The sequence below is a fragment of the Rhinoderma darwinii genome, chromosome 2 (assembly GCF_050947455.1).
Source record: "Rhinoderma darwinii isolate aRhiDar2 chromosome 2, aRhiDar2.hap1, whole genome shotgun sequence".
Lineage (NCBI taxonomy): Eukaryota > Metazoa > Chordata > Amphibia > Anura > Rhinodermatidae > Rhinoderma > Rhinoderma darwinii.
The window spans coordinates 109238652-109261830 of NC_134688.1; the positions used below are offsets into that span (position 1 = coordinate 109238652).

Consider the following 23179-nt stretch of genomic DNA (forward strand, 5'->3'; position numbering starts at 1 on the left):
ACTGACCTTTTTTTTTTTTTTTTTTCCTTTCTCCTTGTCCAGGATTTTGTTTTTGCTCTAGCATGATCTGGGGCTTAAATTTCTCTAAGGTGTTGCCCTTCTGCTCCCCTTATACTCACCCCACTTATCCTTGGGACCACAACCTGGGCCTTAAGCCAGGTAACCTATTTTTTGATGGCTGTCACTCGCCTTTTCCTTTTTTAGGAAGGCATCCCAGATTTATATCAGCTTAGGGATCAATATGGATTTCTGCTCTGGTGGGTGCCTTTTTTCTGGTGTGCCATCGGGTCTCTGCTTCACAATGATGTTAGATCGCTATCAGGTCTATCTTACTCCACACCTTACTCCATTCTATAAGTTGCACACATGGATCTTTGGATGTTTTTTCCCGGCGACTAGTATCAGCGGATTTCAGTGGCTTACTCTGCCGGTTGGGTGATATTCTTTTGTTCCCTCCCTCAGGGACTGCTTCAAGATATCGTCCCAAGTTCTTCTGTGTTCCCCAATTAACAAACGAGAAAATAGGATTTTTTTGTTCCCTACCTGTAAATAACTTTTCTTGCGAAGTTCATTAGGGGACACAGCTCCCACCCAGTTATTAATGAATTTTTTTTTATGCCCATTTGATGTCCTTTTTGGACGGATTCTAATTGTTTTGGGTTCTGTGCCATCGAGATTTTGGTTCTAGATTTACGTTTTCTTCTAGTTGCTCCTATACAGATTGATTAGCTCATTGTCTGCAGGAGAGGGGGGGTGTAAGAGGTGCGATCACTTTTATTGCTTAGTGTCGCCTTCTAGTGGAAGCATCCTATACCGACGTCTACTGTGCCCCCCAATGAACCTCACGAGAAAAGGATTTTACAGGAAAGCAGTAAAAATCTTGCTAAACATTCATTTTAATGTGATTGGTTTCCACACCAGCCGCCAAAATTTTGATGTGTTATCCCTCACATCTAGTAACTCAAAGCTCAAACTGAGTGCTGCCCTGTGTTTTGCCAGTCAAGTGACAGAAATGATTACTACAGCTTCCTTGTTATTACGGTAACAACGCAATCTGGGTGATGACTGTGCGATCATCAAACTCGAGACATGTTTCAATTTACCCGCTACACGCTTCAATAATGTGCACATTTCAACAATTTTGACTCTGTTGCTTACGATCGTCTCAATGTGTAAATACTCTTTGATGAGCACTTTCTAAATCTCAATTGTAGATCTTCAGGTATTCTAAATGTTTCGACCGCAAGATCAGCAAATCATTGCGTTAAGGCACCCTTATATGTGTTTGTTTTTTTTTTGTTTTTTTTCCTTTTCTAACTATTTTCTTTATAATGTAGAAAAATGTATAATATATTTTTATTTCTTACTGTAGTTAAACTGCTATATATTTAATCTGCATTTCTGTGTTCTTATTAATATCAACTGTTCCTATGAATTCTCTGAATATTCTCCTGAATAATGAAAGCTTATGTTGGTGTTAATTTTTATGAGATGCCATGACTTCGTAAATACCAATTTTTTATAAATAATACCAATATTGCAGATCTTGTGTCTATTACAGGCTCCTCGCACACTGTTCCTCTTGTTCCTTTAACTGAAGACAATGAGGATGCCATGGAAAGCAAAATGTTTCAAAAACTTTTGAAAATGGTGGGAATCCGTCCTCCCGCAAATGAACAGGCAAGTGTTAAGATTTACTATTTTTGTTAACGTATTTACAGCTCAAGGAGGTGTACAAGAATATTTATTTATTTTTATTACGATTTTCTATATTGTAGAGGCCATCGTGTTTTATTTTTTAAAATTTTAGACCTTTTTGTTTACGGATTTGTTTCTGTTAATTTTTGATTGGCTTTATATTCTATTAAGTCTGTATTACACCTATTGCTTTAACATTTTCTACAATGTTGTGTGGAAAATGTATAAATTGTTGATATTAACTATTCATATTTTCCTTCTTCAGGGTTACTCCTATTTGTTAGGGCCAATTTTGTAGAAAGACAATTTTTGGAGTTATTCTGGATGTTGAAGAAACGTAAGCAAAATATAGAGAGGATATACAAAATAAAAGGGGTTTTCCAGGTCTGTAACATCGATAGCTACTGAGAACCTATAGATAGGATAGGCCATAAGTCCGACCTGCCTGCCAATCAGTACAGTGAAGTGACCTCTTAATTATCATTTACATAGGCATAGCCGCTCGTCCCATTCACTTAAATTATATGAGCTGCAGTACAAGACTTAGCCACTCGTATAGACTCGTATAGGCTGATCTTATTTAAAAAAAAGTAGTGTCACAGATCATGACCTTTTGTAAAATCTCAATTGTTATTAAATGGTAAATTAGCAACGTTCGATTTCAGGTGGGGACCATGGTCTGACTATATATTAACCCTTTAATGACCAGCCTATTTTAAACCTTCATGACCAAGCTGTTTTTTCCATGGTCTCATTCGAAGAGCTCTAACTTTTTTATTTTTGTGTCGACATAGCTGTATAAGGTCTTGTTTTTTGCGGGACAAGTTATATTTTTTAATAGCACCATTTTGGGGTACATATAATTTATTGATTAACTTTTATTAACTTTTTTTTGGGGGGGGATAGAAAGAACCCAGAAATTTTGCCACAATTTTTGGAATCCTATATCTACACAGTTTACCGTGTGGTATAAATAACACAAACTTTATTCAGCGGGTTGTTATGATTTCAACGATACCAAATTTCTATAGATTTTGTATGTTTTACTACTTTTACACAGTAAAAACAGTTGTTTTTTCTCCATATTTGAAGAGCCGTAACGTTTTTATTGTTCCGCCGATGCAGCTGTAGGAGGGCTTTTTTTTTTTTTTTTTTTGCAGGACAACTTGTAGTTTTTATTGATACCATTTTGGAGTAGCTGCGAATTTTTGATCACTTTTTATAGAAAAAAATTTTTTAAGGCAGGATTCACAGAGAACAGCAATTTTTCCATTGTTTTTTTTATTTTTACGGCGTTCACCGTGCGTGGTAAATAATGTAATCGCTTTATAGTTGGGGTCGTTACGGACGCGGCGATACCAAATGTGTAACTGTTTTACGTTATTTTGCGGTTTTTTAATAATACATATTTGTATTTTGCATTTTGTAAGGGGAAAAAATGGGTTTTTCATATTTTTTTTTCACCTGTTTTTTTTCTTAACTTTCTTAAACTTTTTTTTATACTTTTTTACTAGTCCCACTAGGGGACTTTAATATGCCATCATACGATTGCTTTTATAATACACTGCAATACTTTTGTATTGCAGTGTATTACTGCCTGTCCGTTTAAAACATCTGCTAGGCCATGCCTCCCTCCTATTGAGCGCCGCATCTGAGGGATTAAATAAGTGAGATCGATACTATATATACATATATATATATATATATATATATATATATATATATATATATATATATATACACACACACATATACATATGTCTTGAAAATTTTGTGCTCTATAAAGAAACACCACCGCTATTATGTATCATTCTATTGTAATGTCCCAGCACGTTGGTCAAAAATATAACCTCACCATGTCATTTGATATTTTAAAATACAATAAATATTTATTGAAAATATTAAATAAATGTTACTACCTTTCTTTGCCGCAGTCTCTCTACACTATTCATGAATGATAATCATCCAAGTACAGAAATTTTTTAGCAGAGAGTCAAATGCAGATAGGGCCAGCTGACGCCCATGCAAAACGCGTTCATGTCACACAGAATGTCTAAAATTGGTGTGTCCGTTGATGAGGTTCTAACAAATTGCCAATGGCAACAAAACACCCTTTTCTTATTCTACTTAGAGTAATTATTTATATTCCCTTAATAAAACATAACTTTTGTTTATATTTAAGCACAAACAAATGTTAAGTGACTTACAATTCACGCTATAGTAACACAATCCGTCCTTGCACAGGGCAGTAGGAGAGACAGTGTGGTTGTCTTCCATAGGGACATTGCCCCGTATAACCCTGAAGACGCCGTATCTAGGGCAAAGCATGTCGCGGGGGCGACATTGATTGATTGCTTTTTAATAATTGACAACTAGCTCTATTTATATAGGATGCTATCTGCAGACACATCCAAGAATAAATATCTGTCGTATGATAAGCAATAACCACGACATGCCAACAGTCATTATTTTACATGGCGTGACGGAAAGTGTTAATTATGTAGCTCAACGGAGTTCCCACAATCCACTGCTCTAGGGCAACATGCATTTAGAATTTACTTTTCGGTCAGAACAGCTATTAAAACATGTGATTAAAAAGTGACAGTAAGGCAAAGTATATAGTAACTGGCTCAACTTTTTATCTTAACATTAAACTGAGGAATATTATAAAATGTAATTCCAGAGCGGAGATTCCTGTAATTTTATTTATTTTTTGGTGGGGTTATTTTTCTTGCAGGAATCATTTTGGCGCATTCCGGCAAAATTGAACCCTGAGCAGCTACGTAAATTAGCCTCTTTTCTTGTCCTCTCCTCTCCTGAAGAGGCAACTGAGACACCCACAGAGTCTGATGACCAGAGCCCTAATTTAGATCAGAAAGCTGAGGCATTGCGTGCGCTTTTGCTTGCTCGTAAAAAAAAGGCTCCAACAACCGTTCCCATAGGTAAGTAGATTGTAATTTAAAGACCATTTCCTGTTCTGCAGGACAAATAAAGCATTACATGGCACCCACTGAGGTCAAGTAGAGACACATTTTTTAAACTTTAAAAAATTATTTTTATTCACATAGACGAACCCTAAAATAATAATAATAATTTCCTTGTTTTTTTATAACGCATGTGTATACACGGGACAGGAACAGTAAAAAAAATTCTACTCTGTGGCTGTACAATTCTCCAATCGGACACCATTCTGCAGTGTAAAGACCGCGCTGCAGAATAAAGCCCCTAAACGGCCACTGTATAACCACGTATGGGTAGTCGTGAAGGGATTTCAGATTCATGAGTCACATTTATATCACAGACATCCTGTCAATATATATCTGGTGTATTGTAAGGTATTAGAATATTATACACTTTAAAGTACCATACAAATGACACTGATTTATTCAACTTTTTATTCACTTTTCTATCTCTACTATGTGCCTGATACACAGTACCAAACTAGTGTTGTATTACTTTTGTATAAAATATAACTAGTTAATAGTCGTATTGAGGTTGTACATTTTGTGCTGTATGCAGTTCTGTAAAGGGTGGTTCAGCAACAATAAACCACTGAATACTGAAAATTTCAAAATAAATGACTATTCCTTACCAAGACCCCTTAAGAGAAAGTTCAGTCTATTGCAAACACTCTTTGACCAAACCAATTTTTTTTTAATGAATTCCAGAGCCAAGTGAATTAAAGCCACAGTGTGATGATTTGACTACATTGCCTCATAATCCACGTAAAAGGTAAAAATGTAATGCATCTGAATTAGCAGATCCGCAGTAAAACTGGCCATGCACATAAGAAAGTTGCTAGCCAAATGCCAATTTGTCCTGAGTGCGGCAATACCCCATTTGTGGTGATAAACTGCCGTTTGGGCCCACGGGAGGGCTCAGAAGGAAAGGAGCGCTATGTGTTGGAGTCCAGATTTTGCTGGATTGGTTTTCGGGTGCCATGTCGCATTTGCAGAGCCCCAGAGGTATCAAAGCAGTGGAAACCCACCAGAAGTGACCCCATTTTGGAAACTACAACCCTCAAGGAATTCATTTATGGCTGTTGTGACCATTTAGACCCCACAATTTTTTCACAGAATTTATTTTAATTGACCTATGAATTATAAAAAATGTAATTTTTTTCCAGTAAGATGTAGTTTGGGCTCAAAATGTCAAATTTTAGCAGGGAATAAAATACCCCATTTTGTTGTCCAATTTGTCCTGAGTGCGGCAATACCCCATTTCTGGTGTTAAACTGACGTTTGGGCCCATGGGAGGGTTCAGAAGAAAAGGGACACCATTTGGCCTACTGGGGATTTTATGGTGCCAAGTCATGTATGCAGAAGCCCCTGAGGTACCAGTACAGTTGAAACCCCCGAGAAGTCACCCCGTTTTAAAAACTACACCCCTAAAGGCATTCATCTAGAGGTGTAGTGAGCATTTTGACCCCACAGGTATTGTGTAAAAGATAATGTGCAGCAGATGGTGCAGAGTGAGATTTGCAATTTTCTATAGATCTATGCCAATTCAGTGTCAGATATATTGTGCCCAGCATGTGCCACCGGAGACATACACCCCATAAACCGTAATGTGGGTTATCCTGGGTACGGCAATACCCTACAAGTGGCTGTTAACAGCTGCCGGGGCAAACAGCAGGGCCCAGAGGGGAAAGATGAGGGGGATAAGCTGTGCGGAGTGCATCAGGGTAAGTAAAACTGGGGTAGATTTAATATTTATCATACATCCCTTGATTTTTAAACACTTTTTCATACAGAGCCCTGGTTTTTCGGGACACGTGTCACATTGATATATTGTGTCCTCCCTTATCCCCCTCTTATAGCAGACTGCACCTCTTTTGACTTTTTCCCTTCTTGCCAGTTTGGGGAACTTCTCCTGGAAAGTGTTGCCCTGGTACGATGCGTGTGGCCTCGCTTCCAGAAGTACTGGGTGCCCCCCCCTTCTTGGTCCCTAAAGATTAGGTTCTTGATAACCACCTCTTGAAATTCCAGGAAAGTTCCCCTCTGGCCTGCACATCGACGTAGCACGTACACATTATACAATTCCATCTGTATGATGTGCAGGGCTAGTTTCTTATACCACAACCTCGATTTCCGCATGGCGATGTAGGGCTACAGAACTTGATCTGACAAGTCCACCCCTCCCATGTACAGATTCTAGTCTAGTATGCAGTCTGGTTTGTGGGCCTCACTACTGGTACCTCGTACTGGTACATGGGTACTGGTGTGGCGATGTATTGTTGTCAATACAAGGACATCTCTCTTGTCCTTGTACTTGACACACAATATGTTGCTGCTAGAATGTGCCCCACTCTCACCCCTTCTGGGGTTTGCCCAAGCAGAGTCTTAGGGAGGCCTCTCAGATTTCTTCTAGCAGTGCCGCATGCCGCAGTACTTCTGGAAGCGAGGCAGTTGAAGAGTGGGACGCTGGTATAAAAATAATCCAGGTAGAGGTGGTAACCCTGGTCCAGCAGTGGGTGCACCAAATCCCACACAATTTTTGCATTAATTCTCAGTAAAGGGGGCATTCTGGGGGCTGAATACTGGTGTCCTTCCCTTCATATATCCTAAATTTGTACGTATACCCTGATGCACTCTCGCACAGCTTATACATCTTCACGCCATACTTTGCCCTCTTACTCAGCAGGTACTGGTGGAATTTAAGCCTCCCTTTAAACTGTACCAGGGACTCATCAACAGAAATACACTTCTCAGGGGTGTATGCTTGGGAAAAGCGGGCACTGAAATGGGCTAATAGGTGTCTCAGTTTATACAAACAGTCAAAACTGGGGTCATCTCAGGGTGGGCACTGCTCATTATCCGTATAATGTAAGAAACGAAGTATTGCCTCATAACGCATCCTGGACATGGCCATACGGTACATCGGGGTGTGGTATAAGATGTCCGTGCTCCAGTAGGTCCTAATGGACGGCTTTTTCCAAAGCCCCATGTTCAAGTGAAGTCCCCAGAACTTGCCCAACTCTGCTGCGTCTACAGGGGTCCACCTGTGGGATTGGGCATAAAATGATATGGGGTTCTTAGTAATATACTGTTGGGCATATAAATTTATCTGGGAGACCATAAGCTCTATAAAGTCATCAATGAAGAAGAACTTGAAACGTCCATTTCACTGAGCCCTGCCGTATTAAATTTGATCCCTGGGCTGCCCGTGTACTCTGGGATTTGGGGCTCATAAATGTCTGGTGTGGGTGTCCAAATGGGGTCACTTCGCTCGGGGGTTTCAACTGCGGTGGGGTCATTTCGCTCGGGGGTTTCAACTGTAGGGGTGGTTTTGGGGCGTCTCCTAGGGGGTTCTTCATTACTGAATGAGGAGGTGGATAAATAAAACAGTCTCCCCATCCGACGAGTCTGTGTCGGAGGCAAGAAATTAATATGCCTCTTCGGCAGTAAATGTCCGTTGGGACATGTTTGTTTGTTTCCCTAACTAGGAGCAATAGGCTGCTACATAAACTAGCCAAAAAAATTGGTGTTTTTATTGAACGAGTGGGCTTCCCGGAGACTAAATCTAACTAGGGTGAGGGTACTTAACACTAAACCTAACTAGATTTTATTTGAACTTCCCTGAGACTAAATCTAACTACGGCGACTATTCCCTGACACTAAACCTAACTAGGTTATTTCGAGCTTCCCTGACGCTAAACCTATCTACGGTGATGGACCCCTAACGCTAGATCTAACTACGGTGACAGATTCCTGACGCTAAATTCCCTGACGCTATACCGAAATATGCTTTTTGACGGTTCCCTGACATGAACTCTAATACTAAACGAAACTGTTAAATTGTGTAAACAAACAAATTATTTTTTTTTAATTTTTATATATTTTTTGTTTTATATATTTTAAAAAGAAAAAAAGAATCCCCAAGGATCAAGAAATTGGTCCTGAAGACTAAGAAGTGGTCAGTGATGGAACGTAGGGGGAACACAAGGAGGAAGGGTACAGGAGTAGGTAGTGGATGGGGGAGGGGGGGAAGCAGAAAAAAAGTTTTTGTTTTTTTTTACTTTTTTTTTCACTTTGCTCTTCTCGCTCCTCACAACCACTCTGAACGCCTCGCTATCTCCAACAGAGGCGTTCAGGGCGGTTGCAGCAGGATGTGATGTTAGGGAGAGAAAGTGAAGAGACCGATCACCGCCATTGGACAGTTAGTCACTGACTGACCAATAGCGGCGATCGAGGAGGCGGGACCATCGTGACAGGTCCCGTCGTATTGAGCTGTGATAGCCTGCTGTCCGAAACAGCAGCTTTCACAGCTCGTGAACGCGCCGGTGGAAAATAGCGATTCATTTTCCCCCTGATGTACTATTCCGTGACTGAGCGCAAATTGTGCGGTCAGCATGACGGAATAGTACGTCACTGAGTGTGAAGGGGTTAAAGAGATCCTTTCACCTGCCCATACCATACACGTACAGCATGTAATAGGCAGGGCTGCACAAACCCTGGGGCATTTAAAAAAAATGTTTCTATCCTTCGTTATTTAGATATCGGTGCTATTAGATTTGGCGCCCGATATTTAAATAACCCTCTGAACTGTCAGTGGGGGGTGTGATTGGCAAGGGGGCGTGTAAAATCGCTCCGACACTGTCCAATCAGCTACGAACAGTGTTACAGCAAAAGCTGAAGAGAGAAGAGCGTCTGTGTGCGTGCAAACCTGCAGCATGCACGCGCAGGCTCTCTCTCTTCAGTTCTCGGCAGACAAGGACGACAAGACTGTATGATCTGTATTAATGTATGATGAGTGAGAGATCACAGTCTTGTCGTCCTTGTCAGCTGAAGTGTAAATGAGAGCGTGCACCCGGGTTCAGGGGGTTATTTAAATATCGGGCACCAAATAGAACTGCACAGATATCTAAATAACGGAGAAAGATAGGAAAAAAATGTATAGTGAGACAAGGTTTGTATAGCCCTGCCCATTACATGCTGCACATTTATGGGCAGGTGACAGGTTATCTTTAAGATAAAAGTAAAAATGTTCCCAAAAGCAGCCAGCAAAACTTTTGTGGTGTTGTGTGTTGCTTTGCAAAACCTAAATCTGGCCGTACACTATTAGATAGAAGTCGTCCCAACCCGTTAATTTTGGTGGGATCAGCCTGCTATCTAATGTCAATGCAATGGAGGTCTCCCGACTATCTCGACAGCAGATATTGGTATGGGTAGCGGAAATTAGGCATGTAAGATTTTCGAGGTTTCTATCAGCGCCTTATTCCCTTCTCCCTAGTGAAAGACCTTGATTGCCAGACATATGTAAAGCTTATAGCCAGCTTAAAGAAGCACTCAAATTTTTTATTTTATTTTTAAATTAAATAATTGACAGGGTTGTCCAGTCAAAAGAAATTGATGGCCTATCCTCTGCATAGACCAGGGGTGGGCAAACTTTTTGACTCGCGGGCCACAATGGGTTCTAAAATTTGACAGAGGGGCCGGGCCAGGAGCATTTGGAGGGAGTGTTTGGGCCGGATATACTAAAGCATTAAATGTAGTGTGTGCAAACCTCATAGCACAGTAAGAACACTACAACCCAATTTATTAACTGTCTTTCAAATGTGAAAAATAGCCCTTATCAGTTAATAAATTTGTCTCAAGGAATATGCAAGATATGGCATTTACATACTATTTCGCAGATACTGGGAGGAGGAAATGTAAATAGATTAAAATAACATACGCACTGTGATTTATCAAGAAAAAAGTTCTGTTGACTCTGTAAATTAGCTGCCAACCTCTGAGCAGTAGCCGCCCGTTCTTGTGTTGACTGCTTGCTAGCATAGTTTGCATGCTTCGTGGCAAAGTGACGGCTGATATTGTACTCTTTGAAAACCGAAGGGCTTAATGGTGACGTGAAACGAAGTGAAAATTAAAGTGAAATAAAGAGAAATACGCGCCACATTAACAACGGTCAATGTGTTTTGAGTGGGCCATCTATTGGGAAAACGTGGGCATTGCAGGGAAAGGGGAAAAAAAAGGAGGTTTTTACTATAATTTGGATAAGTTCGGTGGGCCGGATTAAAAAGCCTAACGGGCCGTATGTGGCCCGCGGGCCGTAGTTTGCCCATGTCTGGCATAGACCATCAATATCTGATCGGCTGGGTTTTGACTCCCGGCACCCCCACTGATCAGCTGTTTTGAAGGGGCCGCAGCGCTCGTATTAACTCTGCTTCACCTTAATTCCTTTTGTGCTCGCAATGTTAATCGCCAACACATTTTGTAGCGGCAGTTCACAGTATTATAGACGTCTCTCATTGCAGTGAATGGGAGAAGGCTGTAATACTGTGAAGTGCTACTAAAAGTGTCTGCGATTCACAGTACGGGTAGGTTAGGAATGAGCGCCGCAGCTCCTTCAAAATAGCTGATCGTCCGAGCATAGGCCATCAATTTCTTATGACTAGACAACCCCTTTAAAGAATAATGTAGAGGCTCTTGTGTATACCTGTTTTAGTTGATCTGTCATTTATGGGTTGTCTGCCATTTTAGTTCCTTCTTCTTCACTGATGCGTTTCCTCCAATACAGCCTACGTTTCCCATCGTGCCTTTGCATAGAGGGTGAAGTCTCTTCACACTGCACTTACTGTTTTCAGTCCTATACAAGTGCAGCAAGTGACAGAAGTTTTGTCCTCGCGCTTCAGTCTCAGTGTATCTTACGTGATGCAGCTTCAGCCTGTCTCCTATGCCTCCTCTTAGTGATAGATTTTTCTCTCTCAGCTCTTTAAAAAAAAAAAAAGCGGGAGAGAGGAGCAGCATCTCCTAGAAATACACTTGAGATTCTGCACTCAGATAGTTTGGACAGTTAGTGTGAGTCATGGGAGTTTTATAAATCAGCAGCTAATCATTGTAGGGCTCACCTATTGTATCACTGCACTCCTGCTCTTAGGGAAGAAATAATCTCTTCAGCAGCCCTAAATGCATAGAGGGAGATACAGAGGAACAAGTAGGGTGGAGCTGGGTGGGGAGGGGAGGTGTCATGAGAGCTGCCAGAAGGGATTTTAAAGGTGATGATGTAATCTTGTAGTTCACAGGAAGTCAGACATACATGAGAATCTGACCTACTATCTACACATGAGAGCATAGTCCATTTTAGTGTTCAGATGAGATCACATAAAACAGCTGCAAATAATGAAAGCGTTCAAAATACATGGATGCAAAAGAGCTGGGAAGAAACAAATGACCACTACTAGAACATTGCTAGTGCGTTCGCATGATATATGCAAAAAAAATTGCCCGAGTGCGTCCTCAAGGTCAGCAAAGAACTTGTAATTCCATCTGCAGACGACTCCAATGACCTCTTCCAATTACCAAAGTATCTTGCTGCAAATGTTCAGAAATGCAGGCAGGAGTGATACTGATGTGGTGGGGAAACTCCATTTCAGGAGGAAGAGGAACCTCAAACGATGTCCCTGCTAAGGTTACCAAAATACTATTCAAAAGGGTAGAAAACGCTAGTCAGCAGAAAAGTTGTAGGGTGCTGTGTGTGTGTGTTGGAAGACTAACCATAGAGAATTGAGGGGAAACTAATCCCACACAAGTGTCACCTTTTGCATTCGATCTGAAGTAGAAGGGAGACTGAGAATCACCTGAAAAGCAACAGGTGAACTAGTGTGAAGCCTCCATAGAGCCACCATGAATCAGAACTTCCTGATGTAGGAGCCCAGACATTTCCTTGGTCTTCTACTCCCTGATATCAAGCAGGGGTAACCTTTGGTGTGCATCAGCCCTTGAAAGTGAGTGTTGCGCTTGAGACCTTGTACCCCTATTCTCATGGATGCATATTGATAGCCTGCCTTTTTCCTACAATTCAGTGGCTGTAAACTAGAGCTGGACAGTGACATAGGTGACAGCTGTTCTTTTTCTTCATAAAGAAAAATAACAAGCGTGCAGCGCAGGCATGTCTGCTTCTCATGACACAAAGCTTAAAACAATGACACAAACAAGACATACAATTGCCATGGTCATATAAGCCAATTTTAAATTTTTCTGCATTTACAAAGGTGTTTATTATTACTTTTCTCATTTATTAAATTGAGGCACACATACTGTGGGTATGTGCTGTTGCCACTAGCAGGCTTAACCCGAAGAATTCAAACTTGTGGCTTCTCATACAGGATATACCCTGCCTATAGACACTGAACTACTTCAGTCTTCTCTTTGTATCTGTAGGAGGCAGACACTCATGCTATTGCAGAAGAGTCCGCTCCTTTGTCACCCACCAACCTAAAGAGCACCTCTGGTCCCCTGGACTCCGCCCACTGGCCGCTTCATTTTTCTGTTTTTTAACATTTTAACAAGTGCTATTTCCAATAGGTCTGTGTACGGCGGCGCCATTTTTAACTCTTTACTATAGGCGGCGCCATTCTCTGTTGGATAGTGCCGGCAGCCTCAACTTGTGGTAGTGTGTGTTAGGAAGGGTGGACCGCTCATCCAATAGTGCACTTTTCACTATCCCGTCATGGGGATTTAGCCTCTGTCCTTTGGTTGCACAAGACCGCTGGCAGCCATTCGCGGCAGTTGGGGACGTGGCCTATCTGACCTGCTCGGTGTGTCAGACAGACACTGCTGGAGACACAGGACCTCTTCATGGAGTCTTGCTGCCTTGGCATTTAGAAATCACAGAGAAAAGAACTATATTAATAGTTAAAATCACTGAAAAGGCCATACTTCCTCACAAGGGCAGGTACACACACCAATTCCCAACAGGACGCAGACAAACCACAATGCTACATAGAGGGAGATTGCTCAGGTGCAATATGCAGATGAACATCCACTCACGCCTACTATTCGTGAGGGGGGGCTTAGTATTATCATTGCACACAGATATAGCTTCTATAAGTGTGCCAGTCACGCGGCCACGATAGCGCATATACTCCAGGAACAGGGTAGGGCCAGCCCTAGGTCTCTCTTGCTAGTCCCACCAGCGCTTTGTGCGCTTCTCAGTGCCACCTCACCATTACCAGCTTGTGGCTCTACCTTTCGGTCTGGCTACAGCCTCGAGAGTTTTCATAAAAATCCTGTCTGTGGTGATGGCACTCCTTTAGAAAAATGGGGTGTCGGCCACCCCGTACCTAGATCAACATTTTGATCAAGTCTCCCACCAGGGAGGACAACGTGACTGCGCTCTATTTCATTATGGACATTTTGTGTCTGATTGTCTACCACTCCAAGTCTTTCCTGTCCCCCTCCCAGCAGATTCACTGAGGGTGTTCCCTTCCCAGTAAAGGTAATCTGTCCTTCATAAAGGGATTGCCTCATTGTGGATGGCTGAGCCGACCTTTCTCCTTTGCATGAGGGTCCTTGGAACCATGGTGGCCTTAATCAAGGCCATTCCCTTTGTGTTATTCCACACCAAACCCTTTTCAGTGGGCGATCCTCTCCCAGTGGAACCGTTCTCTGGACTCCTAGGATCAATGGCTCATCCTTTGGCTGTCCGTGGAAGTCTTCGGTGGTGTATCTCCTTCTCAGCCGTTCCTCATGGTCGCTTCTGCCTTCTGCTGAACTGGCAAATCCTTTTCATTGATAAGAGTCTTAAGGGGTGGACAGTGTCACAACTGTGGCTTATCTCAATCGCCAAGGTGGGGTTCGTAGTGCATCAGTGATTGCAGAGACTGCAAAGATTCTCACCTGGGCAAAACATCATGTTTCCACTCTGTTGGCAGTACACATTCCAGGAGTCGATAACTGGGTCACGGACTTCCTAAGTCGCCAACGAGTTAATACAGGGGAGTGGTCCCTCCACCAGGTGGTCTTCGACCAGATTTGGTGGCAGGCCAGATGTGGAACTGTTGGTGTCCAGGTACATTCGCAAGGTTCCCATCTTCATCTCCGAAGCTCGGGATCCAGAGGCCTACGCCGTGGACACTCTCATGGACCTGCTTCAGGCTCCTGTACGTGTTTCCCTTTCTGCGCCTCCTGTTCCTCCGACAGCCCAAGGCCAGACACCGTTTTCATGGTTGTTCGTTGAAGTAATTCTATCATTTTGACTTAACTTTACTTACCTTGTTTCCACTTCTCCTACTGCTTACGGACAGACTGAATTAGCGGTGTCTGTAGGTGGGGTATATCCTGTAGGGAAATTTGGAATTGCTAGTGTCAAGCCTCCTAGGCGCAACAGCATATACCCACAGTCTGTGTACCCCAATGAACTGGACGAGAAGAGTATTTTATGGTAAATAATAAGTACTCAAAAAATCCTGCTTTAGTTTAATTTTTTTTTCTTTTCTTGTCCAGGAGAACAAAGCAATCTAAAAAGAGCCTGTTTGTTGACAGTGATGATGAAGAGCAGGAAGGAAATGAAGGTTTGTATCTGATCTTGGTCACAATGTAACCTTCTCATATCCCTGTGGCATTAATCAGTGTATTTTACATAAAGGTGGTTTTACACAGACAGATCTGCCCACTAACCAGCGCCAATTGACAATAACAGTATGTCGATCGGCGCTCATTTCCTCTATTTACATGGAGTAATTATCAGAAGTATGGGAACGAACGAACGATGGTTAATACGATCATTCATCCCCATACCCTTTACATATTGTTGGCAGCACAACCCGTTTACCCAGGAAGATGTGCTGCCGACAAACAGACGTTTTTCTAGCAGCATAAAAGATCCGATTAACTGACAAACTAGCTTGTTCATCGACTGATCAATGCTATGTTTACACGGGACCAATGAACGGTAACAAGCAATTGTACCAGTGTGTGTTCGCCCGATCATCGACCCGTATAAAAGAGCTTTTTTGTTTTGTTTGTTAAGCAAAATTCTATATAAATGATTTCTAAATTGTTATGTTATGTAATAGCCGCTAACAAAAACAAAGCTGTCTGGAAAGAAACAAGTGTCTAATTGGAGATTACCTTTCCAATTCCAGCCCCATGTGTTTCATAACTTTGGTTTTTATATTTCAGATGTTCTAGAAACTGAAGAGCAGAATCCAGACATTCCCCCAAAAATTAGCAGTGAAAGGTAATAATCGCTTAATCCCTGGACAACCTTCTTTTTGCACACTTTTTCGATTTTTATTAACCATAATACAGGCATTTCTTGGTCTGTACTGAGTTTTACCCATTATGACGTTAGCCGTTACTAACTGTAAAATCCCTTTCTTGTCACCTGGGTAGAGACAAAGACAACCCTGGGTAGAGCTGCTGCCACTAGGTGTGACACTAAGTAGAAAAATATTAGCTCCTTCCACCAGCTATACCCTTCCAGCTAAGACTGAGCTAAACCAGTTTAGTGCATAATTAAAAGGAGATGTCATAACATAGTATTGTATCATAAAAAGGATATTTATAAACTGCATAACAATATAAGAACCAAGAGTAACGACCCTTAAAACAGGAAAAACCAGTCTGAACACCTAGAGTGTTAAATGAAACATGACAAAAAAGAGATTTTACGAAGAATACAAAAATCCAATTTTCTAGTCCGTATCATTGTGGGGGAAACAGATGCCCTTGGGGTACGTTCCAATACAGTCCCAAAGTGTTCGAAGAAACATGTACTGTGTGGTCAGAGAACTGCTTTCTGCAGAACCCTGCCACCAAGAGCGATGTCAGATGATGTTAAAGTATAAACCCTGTAGAACTTAGGAAAGGTGTCAAGCAAAGACCATGTAGCAGCCTAGCACATGTGCAGAGCCGAAGCTCTGTTCAACACCGCCTATGAGACGGCAACTGCTTAAGTGGAATAGGTCGTCACCCTAAAAAAGTTTTTTTTGCCTTTTGATCGATATGCATCAACAATAGCAAGCAAATCCAGGAAAATGGTAAGCATGGATGCCGCCATACCCTACCTGGGACCATCTGGGATTTCATATAGAGAATCCAATCTGCAAAATTAAGAGGTCAGGGAGAGGTCAATTCTTAATACTAAAAACAGACACTACTTTTTGCAACAACAAAAGAAATGACGGAGCACTGACTTGTCTTGGCAGACGAACAAAAAAGGTTTGCACGAATGGGCTGCCAATTCTGAGACTCGCCTAATGGAGGTTATTGCCACCAAAAAAAGCCTCCTTCCACGAAAGACAATGAATAGAAATGTAGTCATTCAACTGAAAAGTAGAAGTCTTCATGGCCACGAGGACCAAATTAAGTTCCCATTTATCTATAGGTTAGCAGTAGGATTGTTGGGTTGGCCCAAGATTTAAGATTTCCCCCTAACCACAGGATAGGTGAGAACAGACTGATCGGTGTGGGTCCGACCGCTGATACCCCCACTGATCACAAGAACAGGGTACCGTCCCTCCGAATGAATGGAGCGGCAGGTCGCGCATGCCCCCTGATGCTCCATTCATTCTCTATGGCACTGCCGGAGATAGCCGAGGAGTGTACTCTGCTATCTCCAGCAGTGCCATAGACAGTGAATGGAGTGGCCGTGCACATGAGAAGAGAACCACTCCTGAATGGAGCGACAGACCAACAAGGGAAGGAAGACAACGTGATCATGCAAAATTATGGACTAGCTCGTACTACATGCTTAAGGGGTGACGTGTAAAACTCTTTATGGGATCACCTCCATTAATGGAAAAAGGCTGGTGCCCTCTGAGAGACCGTATACTCTGATGATGAGAATGAAGCTTCCCTGGAGGAATCCTGATCCTGGCCTGAGTATTGCCGAAACATACCCAGAAAAGTCACTAAAAAACGACGAATTGAATTGGTTGATTATCCAGCCAAAGCAGGAAAAGTTGTCTAGGTACAGAAAATAGAGAGACCGCAGCACACGTATTTTCAAAGTATCGAAAACTTTTATTCCACCGTAATAAACAGCGACATTTTGACCCTAGTGTTGGTCTTTCTCAAGCAATAAGCACCGTGCCTCATACAGTTTATATAGGGGAAATGACATCACCGTAGCAAATTTACGTGCAAAACAATTTAGACAAAAATAGACCATTATACCTATAGATATTGGATTAATAATAGATATAATCACTTACAAGACCTGGTAGATGGAAATCCGGGCTCACTATTTAAAAGAACAGCTAGATCACATAAAAATAAACACATAATGTTACGGCGTTTAACTATCCCTACTGCCCATGCACCGCGGTATACGTCATGATGGCGTCGCCGTCACTAAGAAACCACGTTCACGTTACTCCACAACCAACTACGTGACGCGTCATCGCATCTGCGATCATAGCTCCATAGTGTCCAGGGTGATCTGTAGGTTCTCCAAGTTGACTTATTTGAATGGAGCTGTAATCATGATTTTGTTAGAATAAAGAAGGGCTAGAGGGATAGAACCTTCATGAAGTCCCTTGGGGCTGTCTCTACCCTAAATGGCAGAGCCACAAGTTGAATAGTAGTTTGACTGGACAGCAAATCGAAGGAATCAATGTGAATTACAGATGGAGATGTGCAGGTATGCATCCTTTTACATCCACCGAGGATAGGAACTCTTCTTGTTCCAGTGACTCAATAATAAACCGCAGGGATTCCGTCCAAAAACACCGGAGCTTGACATACCATTTGAGACACTTTAAGTCGAGATTTGGACACACCGATCCTTCTTCCTTTTTCGGGACCATGAAAATATTTGAATTAAAACCTAGTAACATTCTTGTGGAGGAACCAGTACCATCACCTTCCGAGGTATTAGTGTCTGTACTGCTGGAAAAATAGACTAAAGCTTTGGTAGGAGATAACCAGGGTATGGACTGGAAGAAACTACTCAGTTGAAATCCGGACGTCCTGAAAGAGGAGTAGGCCCCCCTAATCGAGTGTACTTGGGTGGGGACTGCCCTTCATGTGGAACTTTATTTGTTTGAAGTAGACTTGGTTGCCTGAGGTCTGGAGCACCAGGTGGGGTGCAGATTAAAAGAGGGTTTCTAACTCATCTTGCATGATTTGCTCGCGGTAAGCAGGATGCGGGCTTGAGAAAGGAACGAAAAAGATTCTTACACTTTTAGGAGGACATGAATGGGCCAAGCTGTTCGGAGGCAGGTGGGAGCTTTTTCCACCAGTGGCCTCTGAGCTAGTCTTGTCTAAGCAGCTGCCAAAGAGATGAGTACCTGCAAAGGGAAGATCTGTTAGGAGTCTTAGGCTGGGTTCACACGACCTATTTTCAGGCATAAACGAGGCGTATTATGCCTCGATTTACGCCTGAAAATACGGCTACAATACGTCGGCAAACATCTGCCCATTCATTTGAATGGGTTTGCCGACGTTCTGTGCCGACGACCTGTAATTTACGTGTCGTCGTTTGACAGCTGTCAAACGATGACGCGTAAAACGACTGCCTCGTCAAAGAAGTGCAGGGCACTTCTTTGAAACGTGTTTTGAGCCATTTTTCATTAAAGTCAATGAAGAACAGCTCAAGATTACGGGCGTCAAAGACGCCTCGCATAATGCGAGGAGGAGCTGTTACGTCTGAAACGACGCAGCTGTTTTCTCCTGAAAACAGTCTGTCTTTTCAGACGTAAAAGGAAGCTAGCGTGTGCACATACCCTTAGAAGCTTCGTCGGTTGACAGCATTTAAACCAGAGTGTTCAACGAATAGCCATAGCTAGGGCCAGGAAAAGGGGCTATTAATCTGGCTGCATCCACTCTCTTCACAAATGCATCTTCTGACATCATAGATTTGCTGCGTGATCTCAGCCATTTCCGGGAGACAAGGTATATAAGTCTGCCTCGTATTCCCAACCTAAAAATGGGTAAACTGAAATTTGAAGTCTATTCAGTTCTAATAAACACAATGTTAGATAGTCGCTATTTGGTGTATAAATCTTAAACACTTTTTAATTACCTGTATAGATCAAAAGTAGCTGCGAAAAGAAGGCGACTAGCAGATAGTGATGATGAGGAGCCACTAAGCAATGACCAAGGTTTGTGGAGTCAATATACAAATACCATGCATTAAACTATTACTGTTCTTCAGATGTTACACAACTTTAACTTTTCTTTACACCAAACTTACAAAATTCATCTTTTGTCATCAACAACAACTTTATAAAAGGTATTGCTGAATGTCCTCATCGAGACAACATCACTGGAAACTTGTATCTTGATGTATCGTGGTTTTATCTCTATGGGAGAAGATTGTTCTCTTTGTGATTGATTTTACCTTGTTAATAGAGCGCCACTGAAAGTGAGTGTATGCCAGTACGGTGTCCGCTCATTTTGTGGCTGATTAGCATACACTGCAACAGACTAAGGACTGTTATTTGAAACCGATTTGCATGGATTTTCACTTATGTAAACTATTTCTTGGATTTCATCAAATTTTAGGCAATTATTTGTCCCAGTAGTTTTATTTAACTATCTACTAATTTCTTTTTTTGGCATTGTGGCATCCGTATTTTTTTTCTTGATACAATAGTACAGCATGCTACACTAATCGCCAGAAACTTGACCGACAACAGACAACACAAGGCCTCATGCACGTAGTTGTGTTAAAGCTCCATACAGGTTTTACACTTTAGAAGTATGAGCCCATACTATACCTCTGTATGCCTCCAATTTCATACGGAGGCACACCGGTTTTGTTTTTTTCTATTGGACTTGTACTTAATCTGAGAGGTATGTCCTGTTCCATTTGAATACCTTTGTATGATGCCATACGGAGACACCAAATGGTGCTCACAGAGTGCCTAAGGCGTGCTATGGACTTTGTGTGCCCTTACACATGCAATTTGTACAGTGATTTATTATGTTCCTGCTCGCTTAACCCCTTAGATGCCGCAGTCCATATCGACCGCAGCCTATAAGTCCACTTCCCCGTGCGATGCAATCTTGGAGTGCCGATGGTTGTAATAGCAGCCCGGGGTTTTAATGAGGCCTCTTGTCTTCCATCTTCATGCTCCTATAGGAGCCGGTAAAAAAACAGATATAGTGCAATGCATTAGTATTGCAGTATGTTGTGCAAGCGATCGAACAAGCACTTGTTCAAATCCCCTATGGGGACTAATAAAAAAAAGAGTAAACATTGAAATAAAGTTTTTAGATTATTTATTTATATATATATATATATATATATATATATATATATATATATATATATATATATATATATATATAAAAATATATTTGGGGGTCAAATAAAACCTTTCCCATTTTTGCCCAAAAGCAATATGAATAAACATAACTGGTATCGCCGCGTCCTTAAATAAACGTCTGAACTATTTCAATATGACATTTAACACGCATGGTGAATGCCATAAAAAAACAAACCGTTAGAAACACTTTGTTTGTTTTTTTGTTACCTTGTCTCCCACAAAAATATTTTTATGAAAAGTGATCAAAAAGTCTTATGTACCCCAAATGGTACTAATAAAAACTATGATTCGCGGCGTAAAAACCAAGTCCTCATACTGCTCAATCGATGGAAAAATATAAAAGATATGGCAATACAAAAAAAAATTGTTTTTATTTTTTTTAACAATTAGTTTTTTCTTGTTGAAGTAGTAAAATATAAAAAACAATATACATTTTGTATCGCCCTATTCATATAGACCTGCAGAACAACGTTCACATGTTGTTTTTTACCGCAAAATTAATGTTGTAAAAACGAAAGTAAAAAATAATGGAGGAATCAGTTTTTTGTTTTTTATCCCAGTCCGTCTATTAAAGAAATGTTTCCCAGTACATTAAATGGTACAGGACATGGTGCCGTGAAAAACGACAGCTCGTCTTGCAAAAAAACAAGCCCTCATATGGCAATCGCTAAACAGAAAAATTAAAATACTTCATTTGGAAGATGCATAGGAAAGACTAAAGCGGAAAAAACAGCTTTTACGTTTTTATTGTACATAAAATGCCCTTCTTTGAATTACATCTAGTAGATCATTAAGCCTTTTTGTTTTGGGGGGGGGGGTTGTTTATACTATTTTGAGTTAATTTCTTACATTTTATGTAGAGCGCTTTGAGGCCTTGGAAGAAAAAAAAATCTTTTATTAGTATATTATCTCTTTCTATGTTAAACTTCTGAGTAAAAAAGTACTAAAGGATTTTTTTATTTTTATTCAGAAGAACAGCCAAGTACATCTGGGGCAGCCACGGATTCAGAAAATGAAGACCTTCTGCCAACTAAGAAAAAACGTCTACGCATTGAGGATGAAGAAGAAGATTAATTTTATTAGAGTAATTGATAATCAATGTTTTCTACTAACCACACGCACTTTCCATTAAAATCCATGCTAATTGTAGCATTGAGTAATGAGTAAGCTTTATCTGGAAGTCTTTCTAATTATTCTTATTATTGTAATCACCATAACATTTAAGGTACAAACCTATTTGAACTGCTTGTAAGACCACGCCAATTGGATGTGCTTTCAAAAATAAATGGTTTGTATTTAGATTTAGATTTTTTCTATATGGCTGGAATATCATTTAAAGTCTATTCATGTTTGATTCACTTCTGCCATGAAGGAATATTCTACTGTTTTCTGAACTAGGTTAAATGTTTAGTGGATATGACAATAAAATTGTGTGTGTCATTGTTAATGTGTAATCTGTAAGCAAACCCTTATTGCATCTTATATAGTTTTACAATAATTGGGCTCTATTCACCCGACCGAGTCCGAGTGTCGGCCGTTTTTTTCGGCCGTTTTGCATCCGTTCCGGGCCGTGTTTCCGTTTTTAACGGCCGATTTTGACCCGTTTTGCATCCGGTTTTTTTCCCGGTCTGTTTTTTAAAAACGGATGAATTTCATTTATAAATTTTTTGGCACACACTGCCCTCTGTAGATAATGGCACACACAGCCCTCTGTAGATACTGTGACAGCCCCCCTGTAGGTAGAGCCACACAGACCCCCCCCTGTAGGTGGTGCCCCACAGCCCCCCCCCCCCCCCGTAGGTAATGCCACATAGGACCCTTTTACGTAGCGCCCCCCCCTACGTTTCTCTAGATGGCGCCACTGTTCCAGGAGAAGTCCCTGATTTCAATGTCCATGTATGGACAGTGAAGTCAGGGACGTCTCCTGGTGCGGAAACACCGGCCACAGCGCTGGGGATTGCGCTTCAGAAGTCTCTGACGTCACTGTGTCCGTATACGGATAGTGAAGTCAGGGACGTCTCCTGGAGCGGAATCCCCGACCACAGCGTTGCCGGGGATTGGGGATTCCGCTCCTACAGGGAGCAAAACAAATACACTCTTCCTTACATGCACTAGGAGGAGGAGGAGACAGAGCGAGCGATGGAAGACACGGCCGTCACTCGGAACACATTCCAGTGATGTCCGTGTATTACCCAGCACCATAGACTTTTATGGGAGCCGGGGGAACAGCCAAAAATATGGCATTGGGTTTCCCAGGCCGTCAAAAAATTGGTCGTGTGAATAGCCCCATTTGGGATCTATTGTTCCTACTGCGGCCGTCACACGGCCAGAAAACCCTGTCGTGTGAATAGGGCCTTACACTTTTTATGATACATATAGTTTAAAGATTGTGACTGCTAAAACAACACAGCCATTTATAGACATATTGATTTTTTTCGGTTTTGTTTTGTCCCACCACCCCTGCTTTACCCATATAGCTTA

General features: G+C 41.5%; 1 protein-coding gene across 1 annotated transcript in view; it reads left to right on the forward strand.

The window, feature by feature from the left end:
- TIMELESS (timeless circadian regulator) overlaps positions 1 to 22003 on the forward strand; it is a 166989-nt gene extending 144986 nt beyond the window's left edge. The window contains exons 26-32 of the mRNA XM_075852095.1: positions 1562 to 1680; positions 4436 to 4640; positions 5367 to 5430; positions 14925 to 14992; positions 15603 to 15660; positions 19458 to 19528; positions 21669 to 22003. Of these exons, the coding sequence (XP_075708210.1) occupies positions 1562 to 1680; positions 4436 to 4640; positions 5367 to 5430; positions 14925 to 14992; positions 15603 to 15660; positions 19458 to 19528; positions 21669 to 21772 (689 nt within the window). The 3' untranslated portion in view covers positions 21773 to 22003. The remainder of the gene's footprint in view (positions 1 to 1561; positions 1681 to 4435; positions 4641 to 5366; positions 5431 to 14924; positions 14993 to 15602; positions 15661 to 19457; positions 19529 to 21668) is intronic.
- Positions 22004 to 23179: the final 1176 nt, after the last annotated feature.